Source organism: Trichoderma aggressivum, assembly GCF_033847375.1.
Source record: "Trichoderma aggressivum f. europaeum strain CBS 100526 chromosome Unknown scaffold_107, whole genome shotgun sequence".
NCBI lineage: Eukaryota > Fungi > Ascomycota > Sordariomycetes > Hypocreales > Hypocreaceae > Trichoderma > Trichoderma aggressivum.
The window spans coordinates 1-16,866 of NW_026946472.1; the positions used below are offsets into that span (position 1 = coordinate 1).

Genomic DNA, 16,866 nt, shown 5'->3' on the forward strand with positions numbered 1-16,866 from the left:
ACAGCCACAATGGCTAAAGGCGATAAGAAACCGACGGCAACTACTGCTAAGATAATAGCTGCTGCTGCGAAAACTCATAATCCTAATACTATTGGCGCCGCAGAGAAGGTCTGCCAGAGCCTAAAGAATAAACAAGGCAGAAGAGGGCAACCTAAACTAACTACGAAAGAGAAGACGTGGATTAGCTGGGCTACTGCTAAGTAAAAGAATTAGCAGAGCACTACTACCTAGCCAATAGCTGCTAGACAAAGGTTCAATAACAATTATTCCAATCTTAGCTCTTAGGCAGTTTATCCTCCGTACCCAGGAGAGATTACTTATATTATATTTATTATTTAATCTAAAACTTTTTATATTTTTTATAACTCCTTTTCCTTACCCTCCTTAATTAAGCCCGCTGCCTTATATAACTTTTTTAAGCTTAACTTTTTAAAATATTATACTTACCCTATTCTCTTTAGTTATAAATTAAGCTTTTTTTTTTTATTTATTACTTAAATTTTTACTTTTATTTTCTTCTTAAACTTTTTTTTTTATACTTAATATATTTACTTAATATACTTAGCTATATTTTCTACTACCCCTAGCTGCTTTAACTAACCCTTTATTACTTTACTAACTTTATTAATTTTAAATTATTTACTTATTACTTTTAATAAAAAAAACTATTAATAATATATACTTATTATTTATAAAATATTATATAGCTTTTTTATTTTTTTTATAATATCTCCTCTCTTTTTTTAATTACTTTTTTACTTATATACTTTTTATAAATACTATTATATACTTTTTATTTATTAATATATTTTTAGCTATTACTTATATTTTATATACTTTATATTATCCTTTATTAATGCCTTAATAAATAATATTACTTTATTAATAAAGTTTAGTAACTTAAACTTATATAACTCTGCTTAGTTATAAATAATATTAAAAATAGTTATAACTGCTTTTATAATAATATATTACTTATTAATTTATATACTTAAATAATACTTTTTTAAATATATAAATACTTTATTAATTATATATATAAACTTATATAACTTATATATAATAAATAAGTATATATATAAATAAATAAATAATTTTATACTTTTTATTTATTTTCCTTTTTTAAACTTATATATAGGCTTTTTTCTTACTTTATATATTTCTTTATATTATACTTTTTTCTTTATTTATAAATTTATTAACTTTTAATTAATTTTTTTTTTATATATTTTATACTTTTTTTCTTAACTACTTATTTTATATATAACCCTATATATATATATTAATTAATCTCTATTACCTAAACCTAACCTTAGCTTAATTATTTATATACCCTATATTTTTAGCTACTTTTTTAATTTATAAATAGTTTTTTTTATTATATAAGAAAACTATTTATATTTATTTACCCTTTTATATAGCTTCCCCCTTTACTTATTTAATAAATTATCCCTTCTTTTATTTAACTTATTAAATAAATTATTCTTTTATTACCTTTATTTACTTATTTATTTAATAACTTATCCCTTTACTAGTTTAATAAGTTTCCCTTTACTAATTTAATAGCTTATCCCTTTATTAGTTTAATAGCTTATCCCTCTACTAGTTTAATAGGTTTCCCTTTATTAGTTTAATAAGTTTCCCTCCTCTAGTTTAATAACTTATCCCTTTACTAATTTAATAAGTTTCCCTTTACTTATTTAATAAGTTTCTCTTTATTTATTAAATAAGCTATTCTCTTTCTTATTTAATAGCTTATACCTTTACCTTTTATATAGCTAGTTTCCTTAATTATATACCTTAATTATATAATATATTCTTTTACTAGCTTTTTTAATCTATAGGTAAAATTATTATTAACTTTTTACTACTTACTATTACAGCTACAGCTGCCCTTTTTAACTTATAGATTAAAAATACTAAATTATAACCTTTAACTTATATAATTTTATATACTATAATTATATTTACTTTTTTAACTTATAAATTAAAATAGCTAATATATAAATATAAACTAATAGCATAGGGCTTAGGTTTAATCTAGCTAATAGGAATTATATATTAATTTAACTAACTTAACCCCCTGGTTTTTAACTAACTTAACCCCCTGTAATTTTAGCGCTATAAGCTTTTATATACAGGGTTATAATTAACTTAAGTCTAGTTTATGTTTCCGCTGAGATAAATATAGTAGATTATTATTAAAAATAGCTATTATTTATAACCCCTAAATTAAAATAGCTAACTTTTCTTAAAGAAGGAATTATAATACTAATTTATATAATTAATTTAAATAATATTACTAATACTTATATTAATATCCCTTTTTATATAAACTTTACTTTTTATTAATAAACTCTTATTTAATATTATTATAAAACCTTTAAGGTAAATTTAATTTAAGGGGGGTATAAGCTATATAAGGTAGTAAACTATACTATAACTTCTTTAGAACTTAAAAAAATTTATTATAATTAAGTATTATAAAGTAATTTTAGTATTAGGGTTTTTTAAAGGAAAATATAAAGGTAAAGTAAAAGTTAGTTATTAAATTAAATAGTTTAAAGTATTAGAAAGTAGTAAATTATAAAAAAAAGTATAAAATATATATATATATATAAGGAGGATTAATATAAATATATCCTCTCCTTAAAAAAAGCTGCGTTTTTATAAAAGCTTTTTAGCCTTAGGCTAACTATTCCTTTTTTTTTTTTTTTTTTACTAAGTAATTCACTACTCCTTTTAAGGTAGTAAACTATTTAATCCTAAGGTTAGCAGTTTTCTTACCTATAGCCCTTTTCTTTTTACTTAAGTCTCCCTTTTTTTCCTTATTCTTTTTATTCTATAGCCTTTATTTAATTATAAAGGATATTAACTGCCTGCTTTATTAGCAGCTTCCTAATATTACCTCCCTTATAAAAGCGTATATTTATCCTTAGATATTAACTTATAAATAGCTTTTATTTTAAAGCTACTATATTAATCTTTTACTTTTAGCTTTATTTTATAATTTTAATAATTATATTATAAGTTTAAAATAATTTATTATTTAATTTTATTCTTAAACTTATAAATAGCATTAATAGTTTATTTAGGTTATTTTTATAATTTATTAATTTTCTTAGATTAATAGTTTTAAGCTATATAGCCTTTTTTACTATAGTTATAATAAAGGAATTTTTTCCCTTTAGTAATAGTATTAAGGTTTATTTATCTAGGGTTTATTTTATAAGCGTAAGTAATTTTTTTATATTATTTCTTACCTTAGTTAGCTTTATAGTAGTATAGTGGGAAAGGTTATAATTTCCCCTTATACTTCTTTTAATATTTATACTACTTATTATTAATTTTAATAACTTTATTTATATATTCTTAAAGAGTATTAGAATAGTTAAGTTTATATAGTTTATTTTTTATTTCTTTTTTTAATTCTTTATAAAAGTATTTTATTAAGGGTTTATATCCTTATTTAAGTTTTAAAAAGATTTATATAAACTAAGAAATATACTTAAATATAGCCCCTTTTTAGTAAAAATCCCTAAGTTTTTATTTAATAACCTATTTTTTATTAATTATTTTAAAAACTAACTAAAGTGTAGTTTTAAAGTTTATATAATTTAAGAAAATATAAGTAGTTTTACTATTATAAAATATATCTATAATTTTAATATAGTTTTTTATAATAAGTTTAAACTAATTAAGCATAGCTTTTTTTATATAGCTAAAAGTATAAAAAATCTTATTTTTAATAATTAGGAATTATCTACTATTAATAATATAATAGACTTTAAGTTAACTAAAAAAAGTTTATAAAGTATTAGTTTTTTTAATAAAAAGTTTTAGTTACTTAAGTTTAATTATTTTAATAGTTTTAGTATCCTAGGCTAACTTTAGGTTATTTTTTAATTAATTATTTTATACTTAAAGTTTTTTTAAAGCTATAGTAAAGCTTTTAAAAGTAATAATTAGTTTAAGGATTTAAGGAGTTATAATACTTTCTATTACCTAAATAGTATATAATACTAATTTAAATAAAAGTTATTAATATATAACAGACTGGTTTATACTTAATAATATAATATAGTTCTTAAGGTAATAAATTAGTTATAGTTTATATTAATAAAGGCAGTAGGGTATAAGTTAGGTAATTTTATTATATAGCTAGTAAGTTAAATACTAAGATTAATTTTATTACTATAGGTTAATAATTAATTATTTAAGCTATTTAGTAAATATAATTATTTTATCCTTATATAGTAAGTTATTTTATAGGGAATAATATAGTATATTATTCCTGTATTTGTATAAAACGCTTGCTGGGTGTTATTCCTTTATTAGAATAATATAGCTTAGTTATTCCTCTTACATTAGAACGATACAGCTTAATTGTTTTATTAACAATTAGCTGGAGCGGCCTAATAGTTAATCCGGTACCTGTCTCACAGTACTATAAGAGGTTAATCGTAACATTAATTAAGAATAAATTATTAAATTATTTAATAATTTATTAATTTAAGAATAAATTATTAAAACTTTAAGATAATTTATAATTAAATTATTAATACTTATAAATAATCTAGCCTAGCTAAATAAGTATATAAGTTTACTTTATATTATTTATTAAAATACTTAAATAGTTAGTTATTATTATATAACTATAGTATTATAATATAATTAAATTAAAACCTAAATATTTATTTTTATTTATATTAGCTAGTAATAAAATTACTTATTTACTAACCTAACTACTCCGCTAACATAAACTATAAAACTATTCTAAGGTTTATCCCTTGGGAATAGCTAACCTATACTAATATATAAGCCCCAGTTCATTATATATAATACTAAAATTTATAATAAGCTTTAGTATTTATAATCCTATATATAATAGCTTATTCTTACTTAAGCACTAGAGTAAATAGCTATGCCCTGCCAGCCTTTCCTAACTCCCAAAGCACTCAAATCAAGATTTTGTATTAGTTTAGGGGGGTTAGCAGCCAAGTTAACCACAGCAATACTTGCAGTATTAGTAAGGCTATACAAAAACGTTCTATCGTATACGCTGTCAAAAACCCCAATATCACTTGCTGGCAAAGTAATAGTACCAGTTATAGACCCTGTGCTGGGATCCACGACAGTAATATTAGTGATGCTTGCAGTAATAATATATGCACTGCTGAGCTCTGGCACATATACTCCCCAGCAAGCGAGCCCCTCATTCAAAGGAAGCACAACTTTGCTTTTCACAGTAACCTGCAAGCTGGAAGACACCGAGAGAATATAGCCTGCTCCAGCAGCATCTGTAAGCAGGATTGAGTCATCTGCTCCCAAAAATGTGAGACTGAAATCCAAAATGACACCAGACGGTTGCGAGATGGTTGCAATTGTGGAAACTGTTTTTCCAACTACCGGCCACGCATAAATAAAGCCAAGGGTTGGACTCGCTCCAGCAGAGGAAGGAGGAGCGCCTTTGGTAGAGACAAACAGACCTGTTGAAGATGGATTGAACATAATATCTGATGCGGTGAGGATAGGGCCTCCTGGTGGCGTAGTTTGGTTAAAGGCTTGGGCGATAGAGCGAAGGCTGCCGTCCAAAGCTATGAGGCCACGAGTCTCGTCAACGGAGAAGCAGGCGACTCCAGCTCTTTTTCCACCATTGAGAACACAAGCTATATAATGGGTCAATTGTTTTTCGGTCTGGCTAATCTAATGTACGGGAGGCATACCAGTGTCAAGTTTCTCCGAGTAAGTGACTGAGATTGGGAAATCTCCCAATGTACCAACAGGTTTACCGACGAGAGCGAGGCGCTGAGCGTTTTTGGGGTCGATCTTAAACAGGGAAAGGGTATTACTTCCAGCATTAACTGCAAAAAGAAAGTTTCCAGATACAACAACCGAGTTGGCGGAAAACAGGCTATCTGGTCCTGCAAATCCAGTGTTGTCTGGAGGAGGAGGGCTTGGAATAATCCATTTCGCCCATGAACCCTTTCCACTAGTAAGAGTTCTCGCAGGATTGGAGAGAGTTCCATTGTTCGAAATGTCCAAAGACACGATCGAAGCACCGCTTGGGTCATTGTCGAGGAAATAAGCAGCGCGTGATACTGCATTTGTCTCCCATTTTGATTGAGAATCTGGAAGGCTTGACGCTAAGGAAAGCGTCAGCCAACATGTAGCAAATGAGAAAAGAAGCATTATTCAAAGAAGATTTTTTCTTAGAGATAATGAGATAATGAATCAAGAGTTTCTTTGCTGTGTGCCTGTTGTTGTGTCTTTGTTAAAATTCCAGTGAAAAGTATAATGAGGAACAGGGCTATTTATACATATATCATCAAATAAACATCCCAATGCCATCGCCCGGTTACTAACGTTATGGCGGTGAATATCTCATGGGTAATTTTCAGTATCAGAGCAACATACTATATAATTCTCTTTTGCCTAATGGCACACTACCATTTAGTTATATTTGCGGCATATTACTACTCTATATGTCACAGTGCATATCTCTTGGATAGAACTTCGAAATGCATTTGAAAGGTGCAATACACTCTCGCCACCCACACATTCAAACAAATCGTTAGTATAGAATGTAAAATACAATATGAATCTTGTAACATTTCATATCTTTAGTTAGGTAATATTGCATTACTTCAGTTATACGTATTCATATTAAACCTGACGTTAATCTTCGTAGAAATCTCTACTTGAATTAAGCTACACTTATACAATATATACAATACAGGGATTCAGCAAGGGGGCTCAAGCATTTCCACTTTGATATGGAATCAGGAAGTTGTCTATGCCTACTTAAGTAAGTTTACATACAGGTAGGGCGTGAAGAGTGCATATATGAAGTGGAGACAAAACGAGAGCTGCCTATTTGGGAATGGGCTTTTTAAGTAAATCTTTCTTACTGGGAACAGCCAGCTAATACAATACGTGCTGAGGCTTCGAGAGGTACATCAGTGAGACTAGTATTCACCTCTTAGTGGCTTTATCTTTGTTGGGCTTCGGTCTTGACGTTTATGTTTGTTGTCTTATTACGCTGTTACAAAACTTGCCTGCAAAGCCGCTCTGAAGGTGATCTCGAGCGGAGACTGCTTCACTGGCTATGTCCTATCCTAGTCCTCCAATCTACCAACCATCTCTTCTTCATGGATAGGTCAGTGGTTTTATAATCTCAAATCTGCGATTTTACAATGCAGCGTCAAGATTGAGACTGTTGTAAAATTGTTAATTGAGAGCAAGATGTAAGACCTGCTGAGTGCTGTAACTGATGTTAAAAAGAGGCCATGAGATCACTAATTAATTACGATCATTGTTAAAATTCTCTCAAAGATGCGGGGAAGAGAAAATGTCAAAGTAGTAGAGAGTGGAGGAAAGGGGACCTGGAGGACAAGTAAAAAGGCGAGCTGTTCATTGCTCTTGTGTAATATTAATATTTAGGTATTAAAAAAGAGTCTTAGTATAATTTAATTAGGATGACCTTGTAAAAAGAAAAGACACGTTTTGGTATTCCTGTTCTCGCTAGTGTTACGCCCCAAAAGATTAACTACTTCCCAATGAGAAGTTTCCAACCCTCAGCTTTGACAGCCTCCTGTGAATATATGAACCAACAAGGAAGACATGTCAAACGGGTTTTGCCTTGGATTTATTCATAGCCCATATAGTTGACACCCAAGAAGTCGCAAGGACAAGGGGCGTCTTCTACCCCAAGCGTGACAGGAATGTACTGGGAGTCGCCTGTAGGGTTACCCCAAGTGATGCGATATAGACTAAGTGCATCATACCAATATAATCCCGACGGCTTTGTAGGTGGACAAGGCCCATCACCACTCTCGCACTCCTCGAGGTCAAACTGATAGTCTGGCGAGGTTTCCCAAGCTTGATAGAATGGCTGCTTGACAAAGAAACCTATCTGATCACGAAGCTGGCAAGTGAGTGTTTTGTGACAGGTATCCGAGGCATCGATGACACATTTGGCAACATCGACATGTTGCCAATACGAAGCAAAATATTGCGGAAGTCCCATCAAAGGAGCCCTTTGTATATAGGGAGCGTTCTGATCCACGTCCAGCATAACATATGGGCTTCGCCCACCGCCAGCCGGCGCAACAAGATGTCCGTTCGCATCAAGATAGAATGTCTCAGTATACACACCCGGTTCCCAACTGCTAGCTTCGGTGCCAGCGCGATTGATGCCTGCATAGTTATGAGAGCCTTGAAGATTGATACCAAGGTATGACCCTTCCAGCCATGATCCGCCGTGTACCGCAAGTCTGAAGCAACTGGCACCTGTTGGAGAGACTGGACATGAGGTAGCTGTAGCAGCTGCGGAAGTAGTTGTAGTCGTAAAGCCCGTGAACTCGTAGAAAGTGAAAGTGGTCGTTGTGGTGACAAGCGGCCCGTTTGCGTTGAACACTTGAGTGGCTGTACTGGTGGTGACTCCCGATGTTGTAGTGACAGTATTGGTCTGAGAAATATAATTTGTCCCCGTTGCAATCTGGCTACAAGCGTAGCTGATCTTATCAACCGGCCACCCTTCCATTCCGGTAGGCACGGCGATCTCTCGCCGATCAAAAGCTCCCCTTGGCGCAGGTGTCGGTACCACATCTCGCCTGTATACTGGAGCGTAGCTTCCACCCATTGTCACGGTTGATGTCTGATACACAGTTGATGTGGTAGCAGGAGCTGTGAGCGTCATATCGTACGAACTGCTAGTGGAACTAGTGACTGTGAAGGTCGTAGTGATTGTACTTGTAACACTTGTTGAAACAACTATAGTGCTGGGCACAGTCTTGACCTGGGTCAATGTAGTGCGCTTTGTAGGTGGATTGTAGCCAATTAATGATGTGCAAAAGTCTCCGGAACCTGGTGCCAAAGAAGCAATTTCGCTGGGAGCTGGCCAAACGCTAGGAACGTTAAAACATTGATTCTGGCGGCCATTCTCACCGTTCGACAACACGACAGGTAGTGACGACCCGTCGTTGATGTTAATCCAGTTATCATTACTCACGTATGTGCTAACAGATAGCGAATTAGCCGGACAACCATTAGCAGCCGCAAAGTTGTATTGCGAGGACATGCCCACGGAATTCGAAGAGAACATCCTCGGGTTAAAGACCATATTCCCTTGAACCACGACTTTGAGGTCAACAATCCACTGGCTGAAGCTATTGATGCTCACTTTCGCCCCAGTATTGAATTGTGGTAGAATCCAGTTGACCTTGGGCGTCCAGTTCCTCTTAGAGTCAGATGCGTGGTTGAGAATATTCATGTCGATAGATGCATCGTCCCAACTGTACCCTGCTCCACCTGTCACGTCAACAGCGGAGTCGGTTGAGAACTGGTATCCTATCCTGTAAAATACCTGCGGTCTATTCAAGTATTAGTCGTAGGAAGCTATATGTCATCATCGCGATTGGCCGTTCAGACTGGCATGCGAGAATAGAAATGAGAAGAGCAAGGCAAAAGCACTCACGTAATTGCGAAAGCATTATCCAGAGTTATCGTGCCAAGTGTAACACCATCGAATATGTGGTCCCAAGATCCTTGCCAGGCAGAATCTGATTGAATTCGAACACTAGCTGTGGTGCCACCGGTAACACCGTGAGTTACGACGGCTGATGTTGCTGAGCTGGGGCCATTATCTGTCATTTGTAGGACTATAGAACCCGAGAAGACAACGCTGTCCATGTTGAACGAGCATGTGACGCAGCTGAACGTTTTTGCAGGTCCTTGGGTTAGCAACGGTTGGCTGATAGTTGGGATCTTGACCTGCCAGTCGCCTTTGAACTGGTACGTGGTCGTCTTAACCGTGTGGCTGGAACCACAGCCGGTGAAGAAGCAGTGGATAGCGTCGCGGTTCTCGTAAAGCTCGTGGCCTGTGCAAATACCGGCGTGGATACCTTCGTACGACTGGTTTTGTCAGTTACGCCATTTCTCAACCATTATCTGGATGCCGCACATACCTCGCTGAGAGTTCCAAGAATATCAGAAGCGGTTCCATCACAAAACTCATCCCATGATCGACGATGAAGGTGGTGTTTAAGTTTTTCAATATTACGACGATGGAAGGAAACCTTGCCTCCGTAAGCGATAGGCGTTGATTCCCTTTGGAAGACCGATTCCCCAGATAGATGCCGTCTTGTTAAAGCATCCTTGTTTGTGCAGGTGCCCGAAACTCCATCCACTACTCGTTTGAACATCTCCTCTGGGCTGGGGAGTCCCATATCCGAAAGTTTCTGTTGCAGGCCTTCTTGATCACCAAGGTTATCAGGATCGTACGCAGGGATTGCAACAGTGCCATTGGCTTCACCTGGCGTCAAGATCAAGCTACCACCTGGGGAATATCGAGCATTTTCCAAAAGCCAGTTGTATACTTCGAGAGCTCCAGGTGTAAGGTCTGATAGACTTGTAGCAAGGGGGTGGTCAGAGCCAGTGCTAGTAGCGGTATGGGTGGCACTGCTCCCAGAGTGTGTGGCTGTAGCGCTGACACTCGCAGAAGCACTGATACCAGAATGACTGGTAATAGCACAAGATGCAGCTGGTTCAGTGGGAGATGTGGGGGCTCCAGTTGTTGTAGTTGTAAATGTTGCTTTATTGTGGTCAACTTTGCCGTATTGGATGACCGCAACAGTACTGACGTCTGAGATCCTCTTTTGAGCTGCCTTGAAGCTCAGCTTAGGACCAGCTTCGCTCGGGTCGGCTCGACCTCCGAGTAGCCAAAATCCATAGGCATTCTCCTCATTGCAAGATGCGCTGCTGGTGATTAGGACGGTTCCTGTGTCTGGGATTGAGGCTAGGATATCGGCAGCTGATATGCCGTCGCTTAACGTAAGGACAAGAGATGAAGCAGTACAGGCAGTCGAGATGATTTTGTTACTGTTTGCCAGCACAACGCCGGGCATACCAGGTTTCATTGACAGCTCCATGACGGCAATCTGTGTACCATGTATCTCTGCATAATTGAGTGTGACGTTTGATGATGGAGTAAGGACAGCGTTCGAGGCACGGTCGACATCGCCATTCGGCTGGGGCGTGAGCGTAACATTAGCGCTGCCGGATGTACAGCTGTCAGGAAGACTTGGCACGATGACAAGATAAACTGGATTGCAGGTTGCTGGCGATGAAGCTGCTGTCTGAACAATGATATTGCCGTTCGAACCAAGACAGAAGCCGGTCGATCCAATGATGACAGCATTGCCAAACTCATCTCGTTTCCAGGTCGAAAGAGTGTTAGCCTCTCCAGAGGAAAGGCCGAGGACCACCAGTGTATCTGCTGCAATTCCACTCACAAGAACAGCATTGTATTCGATGCTGCCGTTGGAATGAAAGGTAACGAGGCTGGCCTTTGTTTCGTCATCATAAGCTCGACCAAATAGATTCTCAAAGGCAATATATTTAACAGAGCGCCGGCTGAGACTGGTCGCCGGAGCTTCCACTACAGTAATGTAGCCAGTTATTGGCGAGTCCGGAACTGAGGTAAAGGTAGCAGTGGTGCTGGCTGACGTTGTCCTGGAACCTCCAGTACCCGTGGATATGCTGTTGGATGCCGAGGCAGACCTAAGAGTCGTTGATGTTGTCTTTTGGGTTGAGGAAGATGTACTGTGTGCTGACGTCGTCTTGGAACTTCCAGAACTCGTGGATATGCTCTTGGATGCCGAGGCAGACCTAAGAGTCGTTGATGTTACCTTTCGGGTCGAGGAAGATGTAGTGTGTACTGTCGTCTGCGGGAGTTTGCTGCTTAGTACGGCGACCTGACGGTTTGCGGATGTAGAAGAACCCATGAGTGTCTTCTTCAGCCAGCACTTGCCGTCGTGGTAAGCAGCGGCGACGCAGCCGTTAGTCTGGTCACACCACGTGATGCAATCACCAAATGTTCGCAGCATCTTCGAGGCCATGTCACCACCAGGCCGATCTGTATTGCAGGAGATGGTGTAGGATCTTCCACTTGACTCCTTGACCTGCTTTCCGTTCTGATTAGGGCAAATAGCGGGAGCCGTCAGCAAGGAGCTTAGTACAGCCGCCTGGCTGGCCGTGTGTTTGGAGGAAGTCATTAGTTTATTCTTCAACCAGCATCTGCCATCGTGGTAGATAGCTGCTTGGCAACCCGTTGTCTCATCACACCAAGCAATGCAATCGCCAAAGCTATTAAGCAGCTTGTTCTTCAAGTCGCCGCCGGGATAATCGGTGTCGCACGTAATAGTGAAGCTTCTTCCACTTGGTTCTTTGATTTGCTGGCCGCTTGGGCCTGGGCACAACGTTGGTGTGTTTAATATGGAACTCAGCACGGCTGTATCAACTCCAGAAGCAACAACGGCGGGTTGCAAGGATTTCTTGAGATAACAGGTTCTTGATCGCCAGCTGGCAGCAATACAACCTTGTGTCTTATCACATAGGTTGATGCAGTTGGGGAAGTCAAGGGTCAGTGCCGATGAAATATCTCCATGAGGATGATCTACTCCGCATTGGATAGTAAAGCGCCGGCCATCGGTTGCCTTGACCTGATTACTACCATCTGCAGGACATATAATCGGGGCTGGTAAATATTGTACCCTGACTGCGCCGCTCACTTTCTTGTTGGCAGTGGCGGCGTTTACCGAGGACTTGAGGTAGCATGATTTACCAGAAAATGAGATAGCACGGCAAGCAGGCTGAGTCGCGCAGGCATCGATGCAATCGTAAAAAGTATTGGCTGTGATTGTCTTGTAGTCTCCGCCATGATAATCGAAACCACTCTCCACGGCAAAGTTATTCCCATTCTTGGTGTGATAGATTTGGTTGCGCTCAACCAATTCGTGGGCGTTGGTGGCGTCCGGGATGGCTTTGCTAGCTCCCTTGGACACCACAAGCAGGAGCACAGATACGCCTGCGAGTAGGAAACGCATATTGTTGTGGAACGGTTTCAACAGCCGTAGAGAAGACTGATGAGTTACTTACAAGTGGCGTGGATCCCACCAACTGGGCGTAAGCCTTGTTTTATTTTTTGCACCGGTGGATGGCACATCTTATTTATACCTCATGCTGTAGAAGATGAAAGATCGGCTTGGTCACGAGGCATAGGCTAGGAGATGGAGACTGTGTTTGATTCAATTATAAGCGTCGTTTGGAGAAAAACCTGCGCCGCCTTGATCTGCACACTAGCTATATCAATAGCTACACAAGCTATTCTCTCAGCTGAAGCTTGCTTCCATTCTTCATTGAGTAATAAAGTGGGTATATAACTGCGTGCCTCACCTCTAAAGCGCGACTATTAAATAAACACTACTCCAATCCAATCATTTTCATTTATAACCCCATAACTAAATCACACTATTGGTAACATGAGTCAATAGTTTACACATAACACAACTGCAAGGAATATTAGTAACACTGAAAGTTTTTTTTCCGGGGTGGCAATTATGCTTATACTTATGCTCTGAGTGCGAAGCCTCAATCAAGCTCCCTTATATATCTCTTCACCCTTTTTGAAGAGAATCTTTTCGCAGTTTGTTAATAGGTAGGCGATGCATTTTTGAACTAGCCTATGGACAACCAAACATACCCTAGTGGGAAAAGGAGTCCAGGGAATGAAATACCCGGGGACGCCCTACATGGATGGCCAAACCCTACTCTCAAGTCACGAACGAGGTAGACTCATGGAATCACACCCGTCTAATCTTGTGTCGAGAAGACGCGCTTTCGTTGCGTGTACCTCCATGAAGCAAAAATGTATGCTACATGGGCCCAACGTGTGCCAGAAATGCGAACGATTTGGCAAAGAATGCGTCTTTCTCGAGGTGTCACAACGGAAGCGCAAGCGCAGCGAGTCTAGGTTTGTGCGCGCCACCGCACACTCACTGAACACTGTGAGAAAAAATTGACTGTACTAATAAAAAGAACATACATGCGGAAAGACTTGAAAATACAGTTAATCGGCTGATTACGTACTTCACAAGCTTGACAGAACAAAACATAATACCGCTAGCATTATCCTCCTGATCAACACAGTCCGTGATTTCTTCTACCGAGGGCATGTTGGCTATAACAAGTGATAGTTCTCTTTCATAATCAGGGAACCTTCAATACCACAGTCCGAAGGCCGTAATTAAACATGAGAGTGCTGACCCTGTTGTTCTGGAAGCTCTCAATAACCGTGAAACGGAGGCGCTACTTCGGAAATTCCAACGAAAGTTCGTCCCTGTTTTCCTTTCTCGGCAGTTTCTACATACAAAGGCTCCTATCACATCAGACAGCTAAACCCTGTTCTGTTCCTGCGCATCATTGCCGTAATTATAGAGCCAGAGCATCCTTTATGGGGGCATGTGCAACATGAAGTCATGATCCAGGGCATCCGCCGAATAATGTTCGGATTGGAAAGAAACCTTGACCTCCGGGGATTTCCTGCCCTAGCCAACTGGTGTCACCTCTTTCCGTTTTCCCATAGCTCTCGGCCTGATGTTCTGAATCTCCATCAGACGTGCATCACACTTTGCTACACGCTCAACTTTGAATAGAAAGCAAAAATGACGTAAGAAGAACAACGGGCTCTCCTTGGAACCTACTCAATATCGAAATAGTATGTTCTCCGCAATTAATATTTGTTTTTGGGCTTATGCCAACGCATAAGTGCCCCGACCCCTTAAATGCTGAGAAGGTTTTCGGAAAGCCGATAGGATTGATGTATGCGGATGCTATTGAAAAGCCCACAAATCCTTGAATGAATTATCAGGGCAACCAAATGATCGCGATATTTGCCGTATCTAACCATGGATCGCTTTAAAATTCTTACCTGGTCGGATCTACGAGGCTTTCACGTCGGTTCGTGGTATTTAGTCGCCAGACACATCGGATGCGCCGGTCAGACTAGTGCGTTGCTTTTTTTTTTAAGAAAGAGTTGGGCGTCATCAAGATAGGTCTGAATCAATAACAGAATCTTACAGAGCCACTGAGTAGCCTCAGCGGTGAATAACCGACTTTTGATAACTTATCTTTCAGTTGTAGGAACTGAGTCAACTGACGTGAATCAAGGACACTTGGCGAGTTTAGATATATTCATTATGTGAGCATATATATGGGATAATATGCAGCTCTGAGCCAACAACTATGGCTCCACTACATTAATTCTGATCCCCTGAGCGTTACCAACAATAACACTTTTGGATCTCTAACTGAGAAAATCGCCATAATTTACAAGACGGTAAGAGCTTGCAAGCTTTTTATCTTGGGCCTTTTAGAAATAACATCGGTTGACCTGGTTCATCTTACATTCGTTACATATTCTCAGCTATGCTTCACTCTAACTACATATGCCAAATTGGTGTGGGCACTTTTAGAAATTGTTGTTGATAGAGCAACATGCGGTGATCGTACGGGATTGGTGACCCTAACGCATCATCAAAGTCCACAATCCGCGGTTATAGTTGATGAGTCAGACTTGCTTGGATTCCTTCAGTTTCTGCTGAATAAGATTGAATAAATGGCTCAAGGGAATGGGGGTCTGCAGGAGCGAGGGAGAGACTTTATCTCACTGTTTACATCCAAGTTGAGACTATTTGCTCTCAGCTACTCAAATCGAATCAATCAAGTCCTTGGGACTAATGCCCTTGACATCCAGCGCGATGCAGAGTATACAGGTGAGATTACCAGTGATACAATAACTGCACGTCAATGTGATCCAAAAGCTGGGGATAAGCTTAAAAACTGGCTACTAAAGAATAATACTATTCAAAAATACCCTAAGCTTCTACATGATATCTTACGGAATTTCTTTGACTGATTTTGATAGAAATGATTTAATAGACAAGCCAAATTTTATACATTAGGTGCCCTTCTAGCGTAAATAGAGAGTCTAAACAAATATATATAAAGCTTATATAATTCGAACTCTAGCCAAGATTAATAATAAAAGCAGCTAAAAGACCGAATTCTGTCATTCATATTTCCACCATAAGTTTGATAGACAGCCCTCAAGTCAGAGATTTGTGAGCCTGACTCCATAACACCATCAGCATTGCCAGGTCCACCAAGGCTTACGCAGTTAAGATTACTAGAAGAATGTAAGAATCAAAGCATCGAGGTAAATGGTATAAGCTCTTACTTACACAAAAAAGTCGCATGCGGCGTTTTGAGATGCTCCAAAGCGAATAGAGCTTGCTTTTTTGTCAAGATTCGGACTCTTCTCGTTTAAATTATCTGAAGGGAAGTCAGCATCATAAAGAAGGGGCGCGCGTAAACAGTGTAATACATACGGCAGTCCGCACCAGGCTGCGAGGCCAAATTTGTATTTGTCCATCCAACATATTGCCCCCCAAAGTTGGTGTTTTCGTAAAAGATCAAACTATATTGTGCTCTTTCTTCAATCGTGGCAGCAGTAGCGTAGCCGGCACATAGGCCTAGAAGGCCGAGAAATAGGATTTTGGTCCACATGATTTGGGTAGTAGTTGGCCGGGTTGAAACGTTGAATCTTTGTTACTTGTAATTGGCGACAAGATGACCTTATATATACGTTTTATAGTACACCGACAGTTTGTATACAACCTGGTCACCCTTTTGGTTCCATTTACTTGTAGAGGGGGGTCTTCACCTTCCAGAGGCAGTTCAAGCCCAACTAATGCAACATCCAAAGTCAGAACTATGCATTGATGCACAGCAGAGGGTATGTCCGAAGTCCTTGTGGCTAATGGATCTGCTCGGCGGTAATTGTGGAGCGTTGGGGATATTGCATATATATTGTAACTGCCGAAACTCTTGTCGAAATTGGGAAGTTCAAATCGCATGCTAGTATCCCAATCTGGATGTCAGTGAGAGGACATATCGCATTTTGGAAGTTACTAGGTATTAATAATGGGTCATAATTTCCACTCAATAATGCTAGCTCTCGTTGCC

General features: G+C 38.0%; 1 protein-coding gene across 1 annotated transcript; it reads right to left on the reverse strand.

Moving 5' to 3' along the window:
* Positions 1-7,648: 7,648 nt before the first annotated feature.
* Triagg1_10982 (uncharacterized protein) lies at positions 7,649-12,887 on the reverse strand (the record flags this gene model as incomplete). The annotated part of the gene is made up of 3 exons (XM_062895113.1): positions 7,649-9,374; positions 9,479-9,915; positions 9,969-12,887. 3 exons carry the CDS (start codon positions 12,885-12,887, stop codon positions 7,649-7,651), a joined length of 5,082 nt encoding a protein of 1,693 aa, XP_062750063.1.
* Positions 12,888-16,866: the final 3,979 nt, after the last annotated feature.